Source organism: Helobdella robusta (genome assembly GCF_000326865.2).
Source record: "Helobdella robusta unplaced genomic scaffold HELROscaffold_119, whole genome shotgun sequence".
NCBI lineage: Eukaryota > Metazoa > Annelida > Clitellata > Rhynchobdellida > Glossiphoniidae > Helobdella > Helobdella robusta.
Window position 1 is genome coordinate 19,311 of NW_008703660.1, and position 12,584 is coordinate 31,894.

Here is a 12,584-nt window from a genome sequence, read left to right on the forward strand (position 1 = left end):
TCCAATATTCGTGCCGGTTCTCGCCGATATCGCCTGTCGAATCGCTCGACTTGTTTTCGACTTATTTCGATATCCAAAACCGACTTAAATGGCCGATCCTGTTGCGAATGATTTTAGCGATTGTAAGGAGTTGTACGTTCAAATTGAAAAGAAAGAAGTTGGAGACTTGAAAGAAAATTTTAAGAAAGGTAGTGGTAAGTTACTGTGGCCTGAAAGTGCTTACCAACCCGTCATAACTGTCAGCTGCAAGAAAATTTTGGCTGAACTTCACAAGGAAAGATTTTGTTCTGGTAGTAAATACAATTTATTAATTATTTTATCATAATTTAAATTTAATCTATTTAGACTGACAATTGCAATAGTTTTAATGTCACATATATAATTAAATAAAATATATGAATAAATTTTAAATGTGAATCTAATAATTTTCCAATTTTTAATCAAAATTTAAATTTTAATTTTTCAAATAATTAATGAATTGAATAATATTTGAAAATTTTTTAGAGTTTAGTTTACTGGTGCTTTATTAAATATAAATATGCAAATAGTATTTACAATATTTTTTTTTAATTTTGACTTTTGAGGAACAAAAGGTCGTTGCATAAAATACAAAGATAAATGGTTCAGTCCCCAAGAGTTTGAGTTTGAATGTGGCATTCATGGTCGCAAATGGAAATCAACAATTAAATATAGCGGTCAGAGTCTTGCAAGTCTTTTCAGAGATAATATATTACCATTGCATAATCCATCATGCAGTTGCTCGTTGAAGTGGAAAGAGTCCACTGATGTAAGTGATCAGATGCATTCAGACTGGTGTCAGTTTTTCTTCTTAATTGGTTTTCATTCAAGTTAATATTTGTTGAATTATTTTCATTTTCTTTTAATTTAGTTAGATTGTATTGTCTAGTTGTTGTCTCAAATCATGTTGATTTCTTAGGTTTCTCCATTATCTCAACCGATGCTAAAGAAGAGAAAATGCACGAACAGTTTCAAAGTGGAACCTAGTAAAAAGAAATCATGGAGCATGCCAGCTGCTCCAGTGAATGAATACTTGATAGTGGAACGAGACAACAATGATGATGTTGTGGTGGAGGAAGAAGATGAGAAGTTAATTGAATGTGGTGAAGATGAGGAGGATGATATCAATGTTAAATGTCATGCAAAAAGTAAACTTCACTTATTTTAATATAAAATTATTTACTGATTTGTAGTACTTTGATTCTAATTCTTTAATTAATAAGACACTTCTGTAATTTTTATTTTAAATTGTTTTCACTGCAAATTTATTACACGACTGGTTTCATTTACTTCAAAATAGACTTCCATAGACAAAATCAACCGGCCTTCACAAAAATAACCATGAAATCGAGTCACTCTGCCATTGTGAATACAACCACAAAGCCTACAACTGAGAATCCTAGACAAAAAACTTGCATTACAGATAGGGTAAATTCCTATTCAGTAACTGTTCTGAATTGAAATTTTTGTTGTAGTCTTATTAGATTGTCTAGCATTTTATGCCTAGCTGGCAAAAACAAGATTATTAGAAACATGGTTTCAAGTGTAAGTGTATGAAACTTGCTTCTCTTCTCTATGAGGTGTTATCAACTTTTAGCAACTTAAGTATCTTTGAAGCGGTTTAGCTTATGACACCTTATAAATGTTTTTTTGTAATTATTAAAACTTTATAGAATAATTTATAGTTATTTTAGCAACAAATGTTGTAAATTGTTGTAAATAACATTCTACTTACAACCATTTTAACACATATTTACAAAACAGTTGATAGCAATCTTCATGAGTCGATTGGATGAGTTGAAAGAACTCATGGAAGAGATCAGAGACTCACAGGAACTCGACGTGAATGAGCTGAAAAACCGACTGACAAAACAAAAAAATCAGGTGGTTATGACGTTCTGTGTTCTTTGTATGTTACCTCACCTTCATGGTAATACGCGTGAATTAATGCATCAGATGCATTGCATGCGGTGAGCAGAGATCCCTCTTTGCATTTTAACCCATTACGCAGTTGTGTCACCCACATTTTTTCTTATCTCCAGGAAAGAGAAGAATTGAATGACGGATTAAAACATTTTTATTTTGGATACTTTTTTTATATAAATTAATTTAGTCAACAGTTTTTAGTTGCTCATTTCCTAATACTTTCGTTTCGTACAATTAATAATTTAAAGACATTACTAGTTTTAAATTAATTATTAATTCAGAAACGTTATTAATTCTCTAGGGCATTTATTTCCTACAACTACAAATTCAAAGACGTTATTATTTTCAAATCAGGAATTAAGAGAGCTGGAGTCACACCTCTTACAAACGATGAACTCTCGACTGGCGCAGCAGAAGAAACTGCATGACATCCAACTCCAGGAACTCCTCATCCAATCGAGACTACTCAGGACCAAACAAAACAAACCCAACAACATTAACAGCAGCAACACATCTCCTAATAACAAGAGAAAGAGTATCGAGTTCAATCCAAACAATACAGATGATTCCAGCGAAGGGGATGCTGTCCAGTTTAGTGACAAGAAGAAAAAAATGAAGTGCATTTCAGTCTGAAGAGTTTTAGGATGTTGATCTTTATTTTGTTTAAATACAAACTCGAAGTACACGCACAAACATACACATTAACTCTTATTACTCTTTTTTCAGTTTTTCATAGCAGATTTCCACCGTTCTCAAAGTCATTCTTTCCCTAAGATAACTTTAACCTAAATTTGTGCATTTTTTCACGTTGTAACTACTTGCCTAGTTATACGATGGGGCATATTTAGTCTGAAGTCCGTTGATGAAAAAAAACCTGATCATTTAACAAATGCCTTCATATCTGAATACTACATATTTGAATAATTATATTTTTTACTTGATAGATTTTTTTATGATTCAAAGGTTTTTTTAGAACATTCTTTAAGCTGATAATAAATTAATAAATTTAATTAGCACCTCCGATAAATTTTTTTTCGATTTGATTTATTTTCACTATGAAATGGATTGAGATATGCCCAAAGGAATAAAACTCGAAAAATTTCTTTTTTGATTTAAGTTTTAATTAATATCGTGCTAAAAATGTAGACAATGTCAGGTGAGAAAAAAAAACTCTTAATTTGTATCAGTGACTGCAGTGGTGGTGGCGTTTTGGGATGGTGTGGGGTGTTTTTAGCACCTCAGTCATTGTAGTCCTCATCATCCCTTAGCGTCAGGTCGACCTTGTTGTAGACCGTGGGGTTGGTGCCCCGCAGACCCGCCAGGAAGATTTGAGGTCGGGGAACGTTCGAACCTGCGTCCATTTTCGTCTGCGTTTCTGTCGTTCTGTTACGTCGTTGGGCGCGTGACCAAATAAGTTTTTGATAAATTTGAATGTTTATACGTAGATTAAGATAAATTATGTGGTGGTAATTCATTAAGTTCAGTTTTTGAATAGAAGATGCGATGTACACAGAGAGACATGAAAAAAATTTTAAAAGGTTAATTTCGTGTGAAATTTGAAAAAAGTTTAAATCTTTATTAGTATGAACAAACTTCTTCCTGTAGACTTGCGTGAAGATGTCCCTCCTCATGTTACTCATCTTCGTTTGGGTCGATTTCGATCTTTTGTTACGTAGGTTGGCCTGGTGAGGTTCAAAATCAAAAACGATTTAATAACAAATTGATGAATCTTTCTTAGAAACCTGTAGGTAAGAAACCTGACACCTAATTCGCATCAAAGTTCTATTTTACAACACCAAAGTTAATTTTTACAACGTCAAAGTTAATCTTGACAAAGTCAATATTTCCCTATATATACAACAAGGAGCACTGACGATGATTCATTCGGAATCTAAATATGGCCTTATTTGCAGCATGAATTCGAAAAATAAGTTTATTTTGAATTTTAATAAACTGAACGTTCACCAAAAAACTTTAGTGAGAAAAATCGAAAAAACGAACTACAAACATATTAACGCCAAACATTCGGTAGAATTTATAGAATATTGTAAAAATATATATATATATACACGCGATGATTTAAACGGTAGATTTGACCAACCAGCCTGATAGCCATCCTCCTCATCTGCCACTCATTCCATTCGTACGTCCGGACGATGTTGCTCTCGCAGAAGTGGGTGTCAGTTTGCGAGGCACATTCGGACTTCAAGAGAGGCTGCTCTAACTCATTCTGCTCCTCATTTGCCTTCTGTTTGTGCAGTTGAATACGTGGCGATGAGGAGTTCTGTGACGACATACTCAGTTCAATGGAGATATGATGTCATATGTATATATATATTAGTTGCAGGCCTTTTGCTTTTCGTTGCACGTTGCAAACCGTTCCAATAATAAGAATATTTGTAAAAAAGTTTCAAGAAATATAATAATAATAAATATAATTAAAAGAAAACTTTCCCTAATAAAACAAACTGCAACTCAGAATTATGTAACATCGAACCAATGAAACTTAATAAAGATCAGAACATAATCGGAATTGATTTTTTAACTGCCATCTCTTTACAAAAAAAACTCCATGAGATGTAGCAGCGCAACTCTCAGTTAGAAAAATAATGCATGAATAAGATGAACGCACAGCTAATCCAGCTTACAAAAATAATTTCCCGTTGCTAAAATCATCGTAAAAATGGTCATCATCAGGTCTGTCGCCCAGCATCACAATCAAAATTATCTTGGTCACCTGTTCATAAGGTAGAAGTGACGTGAATAGGTGATAAAGTTCAAGCAGATGGATGAGTTCAGGGTTCGAGCAGGCCAACTGGGCCACACCTTTCAAATAGCTGCGTTAATGTTAACGATGACTGATAACGTAACGTAATGACGAAGTAAAAATATGAAAAGTAAACTTTAATAGACTCACCGGCAAACAAAAACCAATAAGAAACAAACTAACGAACGAACAAATAAACGAGCGAACATGCAAACGAACGAACACTTGAAAAGCATCGATAAACATAATAAAACAAAGTAGACCAGCATCAGCCACCTGACTGGGTCGCTAACGAAGTCAACAGCAGCCCTGTTAGATGTGAAGGCGTAACAACATTTCTTGTAGTATATTATCCCCAGGTTCAAGTTGCCTGTTTCCACAGTTCGATCATTTAATCATTTATTTAATTAATAATTTTTTTTTAATTCCATTTATTCACAAAAAAGTGAAAAAGTCAGCCTAGCAATAAATGCTTATCTAGGGTTGACTCCCATAAAACAAGAAATAACATAGTAAGTAATAAAAAAAAATAAAAAAAAACACAATAACATAAATGAGTAAATAAATGTCTTTTAAATTCTTCAATGTTCTTAAATTTTCATGAATAAACTTAGAAATAAAACATCGATACATTTAAACTTAAAAAATGAATAAAATTAAGAATAAAATATTAATACATTTAACTTAAACAATTCAAAAATGTTCTCAACTTCTTTACTTCTTTTTAAATTCTGTTAAATTCTATTAGATTATTTATTATTTTATTTAATTATTTAACATAATTATTTAGTCATTCAGTCAGCAAGCATTAAGCATGTATACCTACCCAATCGTAATCAAGTTTTGTAGGTGCGTGTTAGTGTGCATGAAAATGTGATGTGTGGCATTCTTACGATCTGAAGTAACTCAACGTCGGCCATTTTGATGACAATAATGAGAATGATCAAATAAATAAATAAATATTTATATTAAATGGATAAATATGATGTAGAGATAAGAAAAAATATAGTTGAAAAAAAGAAACATACAACTTATGACAATGACATTTAGTGATGGCCATAACAATAACATTGAAAGTTGTGATGAAAAGATTAATTAGAATAGCAACAGAGCATGATAACATTAATTGCTTTACAACAACTATAACGTTATGAGAAATAAACAGACCTGGCACGAGCAAGATATCTCTATTGACCAGCGTCCAACAACAGTAGCCCTGTTTGTTTTGTTTTAATACAACTAGATTCAACGAAAACTTATATTATTCTCATCATCATAACGCAGTTCGCAAAAACGAAGAGTTGATTTATGAATGATTTCTTCCTTCCTTCGTTAGAAATCATCCTTATCATGGTCACCACCATTATCAACATCACTATCCTCCTCCTCCTCATCATCATCATAATCATCATCGTCGTCATAATCATCATCACCGTCATCACCCTGAACTGGAGAGGCAGCCTCCAGTAGTTGCTGGTTGTTTCCGGAAAGAGGATCATGACGTCATCAGTCTTGTTGATGTCGTGAATGCGTTTCAGCTGCATGTCGAAGCCTCTGGTGATGATGACGATGGCCACGAAGAAGAAGATGATGGTGGTGACGTTGATAACGATGTCGATAAAAATGATAACATCACTAGGTTATACAATAATATGATAATAATAATATAGTAATATCACAAATCGTGAAACGGACGGACAGAAACACAGAAAGTGTGCATCCATGCAACACTCGATGACTGAACTACGATACAAAAATGTATGTCAAACACACACACACACAAACACGCACGCATACACACACCACAAACACACACACCAGCTAGAGTATTATACCAAATACCAAAAAGTACTAATGTATTAGATAAAATACATGCCCCTCCAAAAACCATCTCCAATGTTCCCACCCACCCACCTACCTACCTACCTACCTACCTACCTACCTACCTACCTACCTACCTACCTACCTACCTACCTACCTACCTACCTACCTACCTATGATAGAGGTATGGAGTCTTGGTCAGTTTCAGGCTATCCTCTCTTTTGTAGCTTGCATATTTTTCCATCTCCTCCGATCTTATCAACTCGTCACGAAACTTTTCAGTGAAAGTTAATAATGATAGTACATATATATATATATATATATATATATATATATATATATATATATATGCAATCATAACTCTTTATAACGAACTTCTATACAACGAAAATCGAACGAACAATGTTTATCAAAATAAAAAGAAGTATCTCCGACCAGCAAATATTCTATGAGATGATATGAGCGGTGCTTTTGTTGCACTCCTTTGATTTCCTAGAGCCGTGTTTATTGTTTCTTGTTCTAGTATTCTTGTATATTTTTGCATATTCTAACTTCAATTAACTTTACTGGAATCTGAATCATTGTTGCATAGATCATAGAATAAATTTCACTTTAAAAATTTTTCTCATCTACAGTTATTGCATGGTTTCACCCTTGTTGTCCTTGATATTGCTGGCGAAGGTTTTTTTTCAATAATATAGAGCTGATAAACACCTTCCAAGCAATATAGAAGTTTTTTCCAAACAAATTTTTCTTTTAAAATTGCACATGGCACACCCAACTGAATTTTTAAATTCTTTCAATATATTTCACAGTTTTCTGGAATATTTCGAAGAGAGAAATGACAAAAGTTCATAAGTGAAAAATAGCCAGGTAGTACCTGAGTGAACTGGTGGAGATCATTGAAGATGCCAATGATGAGGTGCATGTACTTCAACTCCATCATCAACATACTCCATATTGTTGACAATTTTGTAAACTGGGGCTGTAGTATTTTGTGATGTTGTTGGTGTTGTTGTTGTTGATGATGATGATGATGTTGTTGTTGTTGTTGTTGTTGTTGATTTTTGTTGATGTTGTCGATGTAGTTGTTGTTGAAGTAGTTGTCAATGTTGTTGGTAATGTTGTTGTTGTTGACGTTGAAATCAGGTGGAAAACAACATCTTTAACAATGTTTGCAACAACAAAAAAACGATGAAAGGTACGCAGCAACATCTATAAATAGACAGTACACCATTGTATAATTTGAATGAAACAAAAACAAAACAAAACAAACAACCAAAATGACTTGTAGTGCTACTAACAAATATTCGCAAAGCAGTCACGACTGTCTTACTGACGGAGTTCTTTATCGACTTGATTACGTGAGCCAGGCTCGTCACTTCTTTGTCCACCATTTTTGCTGCGTTTGCCACCAGTTTCTGAGTCGTCATCATCATCATCATTATCATAATCATCATCATTATCTTAATCATCATCATCATCATCATTGCCCTCATATCATTATCACGACAGTCACAACCATTCCTCATCAGCAGCTTCGTCATTATCATCATTATCACCATCACCGTCATCATCGTCTTCATTATCAACACTTCAAGCATCATCATCATCATCCTTATTCCCATCATCATCATCATTTCTTCTCATCATCACAATCATCATCATCAGAATCACCATCATCATTCATTCACCACCATCATCATTACAACAGATAATTATCATGTGAGGAACCTTCATAAGTTTCAAGTAGAGCACGTGTTGGCAACAGTTGATGAGGCATTGCTTGGCGTTGCTGTTCATCAGATCGGGCAGGTCTCTCACGGTGGCTCTGTAGTACTCCAACATTTCTGTGGTTGTTGTTGTTGCGTGGTTGCTGTTGCAATTGCGTGGTTATTGCTGTTGTGTTGTTGTTGAGCAATTGTTGTGCTGAGCTGAAAGCTGTGCTCGAAATGGCATCTCAAAAAAATTAAATTTTGCCGCGTTTGTTAATTCCACTGCATAGTGGTGAAGTCGACGACGACGATGATGATGATAAATAGTGAGAACGATGCCGTCAAAAAAGACAATCACTATGAAAATTGTCCATCCATTCATTCATTAATTCATAGATTCATCCATCCACACATTCATCAATCCATCCATCCACCAACCTAAATTATCGGTCAATAAAGATGGAAAACAATCACCAAAAAATAAAAATCGAAAAATAGGACTACTGGGCAATAAGAATATTTTGCCGCAAGGAACCTGATAGGAACTCCAGTTTGGACTGCACCTCTGATAGCTTCTCATCAACGAGCAGAGAGATGTTTGGGATTAGATTGTTCAGCGTTTTGCCAACTGCGTGTAAAAATCACCAGTCGTATCATTCTAAACAATTAATTATGCGTTATTAATATTTAACGGTTGTAATCCAGTCTATAATTTAATTGTTTATATATTTATGTGCAAATCTTTCTGTTCGTCTGTACGTCTTTAATGTATATGTATATGTAGGTCTTTAGTGTTCTATTGATTCGTCAATCCATCCATCCATCCATCCATCCATCCATCCATCCATCCATCCATCCATCCATCCATCCATCCATCCATCCATCCATCCATCCATCCATCCATCCATCCATCCATCCATCCATCCATCCATCCATCCATCCATCCATCCATCCATCCATCCATCCATCCATCCATCCATCCATCCATCCATCCATCCATCCATCCATCCATCCATCCATCCATCCATCCATCCATCCATCCATCCATCCACCCATCTATCCATTCATTAATTAATCCATCCATCCATCCACACATTCATTCATCTATCGATCCATCTATCCATCCTTCCACTCATCCATCCATTCAAACAATCAACCTTCCCAACAATCATCCATCCATCCATCAATCCGACCATCCACGAACCATCTTCAATATTCTCCCCTCCCTTGCCAGACTCCTTATTGAAGAGGACCACACCAGCCACGATCCAGGTGAGCTCCATCAGCTGTTTAGCCCTCTTCGACTTGGAGAATTTCAGGAAACATTGGATCTCTGAGATGGGCATGACGCTGGAGAGGGCAGCTGTCATATGGTGTAATGGTGTCACGTGATGTTGTGGTCACGTGGTGTGAAGGGTGCCACGTGATGTTGTTGTCACGTGGTGTGAAGGGTGTCACGTGATGTTGTGATTACGTGATGTGAAGGGTGCCACGTAATGTTTTGATCACGTGGTGTAAAGGTGTCGCGTGCTGATTTGGCCATGTTACGTGAAAAGATAAAAATCTAATACCACTAAAACTCAATAATGAAACGTTCATTGATTTTTCAAGTTAAGTTGTGTAGTGGTGTGTTAAGCTGTGTTGTGTTCTAACAATGTTGACAAGTAAAATGTTTGCAAACTCACAGCCAGCCAATCAACCAGCCAACCTACCAACCAGCCAACCTACCAACCAGCCAACCAACCAACCAACCAACCAACAAACCAACCAACAAACTAATTAACCAACCAGAAAACTCTTTGATGGAATCGCTATTCGACATGCAACCGAGTTCAGACTTGTACATTATAAATCTGTCGGCATACATTTAGCTTAATTACAAATTCAACAAAATAAATATAGAGATGCATAATAATGTCAACAACAATGCAGGTATCAAAACCTAATACTGTAATTAAAAAATCGAAAATCGGTGAAACTAACGAAAAAAAAATCGATTCGTTGAAACAACAACCAACTAACATGACAGCAAAGAGCAAACAAAACATTTCAATGAAAAATATTTTATTTGTAAAACTATGTTATGTTTGCCAGTTAGTTAAAATGTTTGGAAAACATATAAAATGTTCTGAAACTAGATATCATGTTATATCAGTTGTAATGTTATATTTTTGTAGCGGCTAAGGTAGCAGCCCCACTTGGCTTCCCGTAAATCTGACCCTGAAGACAAACTCAAACATAAATCTATTCGAAAAAAAGCAACAAATAACTAATCTAGTAATTACAACAAGCTAACAAACTGACAAATAGCATAGAGAAAGACCAAAATCCAATGAACCGACCAACTGACCGACTGACCTAATAATCTTCTTGTAGAGGCACTCCTGCTCTTTGCAGCCCTCCACGTCACGACTTATGATGTCCTCCAACTTTTTTGACAACTGGCCATCGAGGGCCGCTATGTCCTCCTTTTCAAATGTCTCTGTGGTGTTTGTGGTGTGGATGAGATATCTCAAAATAGCGATTTGGTATTTTACCGTGTTCTTCGTAACGGCAATAGTCTCAGGTTATTACGTGAAAATGAATTACGTGAGTATTTGTGCATTTCTATATACGTACGTATGTTTATGTTTGTATGAGAATGCATGGGTATGTTCATGTATATGTATGCATATACACGTGCGTTAGTTTGGCGTTTAGTTTCAGTTTAGTTTGATAAAATGTTGGAGAATATTTTTTTTTGGTAATTTTTGTTTTTGTATTTTTATGCTGTAGTTCAGTGGCACCCAAAATTAATATTTTGTATAGAAAACCCGAATAACTCGAAAACGAACCCCTGTCTACAAAGTTTTCGTCGAAGTAAATTTGCATCTTGATAGTATCCATTGATGGTTCGTCGTTTTTTGTCAACTTCTCCACGCATAACTGGTTGGAAAGTTGAGATTATGTATCTACTTATTCCTCAGTAGAATGCATTCTTATGTAATATTTTATAACACAAGCAAAGCAAAACAGCATTGGCATATTTTGTGTTTTTATATTTGCCACACCGTAATAACCGTTATATATGTAAAAATAAATAAAAAATAAAAAAAAAACGAAAATGAGCTAAATTTCAGTCATATTTTATTATTTTGCGTTGATTTTGGTAGGTTTTGTTTAAATAAATAAAATATTTGAATCTTTAAAAATTTGAAATAATGTAGCAAATATAAAAAGCTCTGATAGATCAGAAATCACTTGAGTCAGTTTGTCCAAGTTCTCTTTGGTTGTTGGGTTGTTGATGTTGAAACCGTTTTTTGGGTGCAACAGGACTGCCTTAATCTATATAATATTTATGTATATATATATTAATAGGTTTTTATTCATAAAGAACTTATTCGTTAATATATCGGAATTTAAAATTTTTTTGGTGTAGGATATATATATATAGTAAATCCTTTTTATTGATAAGCCAGATTTACGGTTTTATTTTGTTACGGCAAAGAAAATGATCATAAGTTCATAAGGCATAAGAGGTGAACATGGAAATTATAAATTATTTTTCATTATAAATTAATTAAATTAATCAATTAAAAAAACCCACAATGAAGGAAGCTAAAGATTCAGAAACAGCTTTCCCTTTCAGATGACATTCCTGACAGATTTCCCTAACCACATTTTTTATTAAATTCTCTTTCTCTATTTCTGACATTTCAAAACTTTTAGATCAGCGTACAACTAACTAAAACAACAGCAATAACGACAACACTATTATAAATTATTATAAGATAATTGTATTCGTATTGTTATATAATATATATTGTATCTTCTTAAACTTTTAAATTATTATGTATTATCATATGATAATTAAGCCCATTATTATTTCATTACTTGTCAAACATTTCAAAATAAAAAAGATAATTTAATTTATATCCCAAATCATTACTAATTTTCTCGCAAACGAAAACAATTATATATAATTAAAATTAAAAAGTCAAGCATTTAAAAAAACGTACGAAAACAAACGGTCGCCGTAGCAACCATTAGCAGCAGCATAGAATCGCGAACATAGAAAACGTAGCAAGAACGTGCTACGAAGTTATGAAGGCAAGAATTCGGCAGCATTGTGCGAAGCATAACATTTCAATAATATAATAGGTAGGCTTCTTTTGTCTCTCATTCGATAAGCCTGTAATTCAAAAAGTTGAATAATCTTTCAATAGTAGTAGATCTCATATTTTGATCTGTTATTGGGTTTCAAATGCTTTAAATAACGGAAAAGTTAAATTGTATATTGCTGAGTGATTTTAAAAAAGTTTTATCCGCAATATTTTCGTTTGGTAATTCTATGAAAA

At 34.1% G+C, this 12,584-nt stretch overlaps 2 protein-coding genes across 2 annotated transcripts; one reads left to right on the plus strand and one right to left on the minus strand.

Annotated features, from left to right (window-relative positions):
- Positions 1-88: 88 nt before the first annotated feature.
- On the plus strand, positions 89-2,577 carry HELRODRAFT_183791 (hypothetical protein; the record flags this gene model as incomplete). Its single annotated transcript, XM_009013374.1, has 6 exons — positions 89-290; positions 585-787; positions 938-1,166; positions 1,319-1,446; positions 1,783-1,902; positions 2,299-2,577. The coding sequence occupies 6 exons, from the start codon at positions 89-91 to the stop codon at positions 2,575-2,577; spliced, it is 1,161 nt and encodes a 386-aa protein (XP_009011622.1).
- Positions 2,578-3,182: 605 nt separating this feature from the next.
- HELRODRAFT_91978 (hypothetical protein) lies at positions 3,183-11,941 on the minus strand (the record flags this gene model as incomplete). The annotated part of the gene is made up of 17 exons (XM_009013375.1): positions 3,183-3,327; positions 3,538-3,626; positions 4,046-4,189; positions 4,682-4,781; positions 4,988-5,081; positions 5,879-5,927; positions 6,154-6,263; positions 7,346-7,517; positions 7,837-7,953; positions 8,267-8,408; positions 8,806-8,875; positions 9,452-9,610; positions 10,036-10,100; positions 10,606-10,729; positions 11,082-11,172; positions 11,488-11,571; positions 11,834-11,941. The coding sequence occupies 17 exons, from the start codon at positions 11,939-11,941 to the stop codon at positions 3,183-3,185; spliced, it is 1,863 nt and encodes a 620-aa protein (XP_009011623.1).
- Between the last annotated feature and the right edge of the window lie 643 nt (positions 11,942-12,584).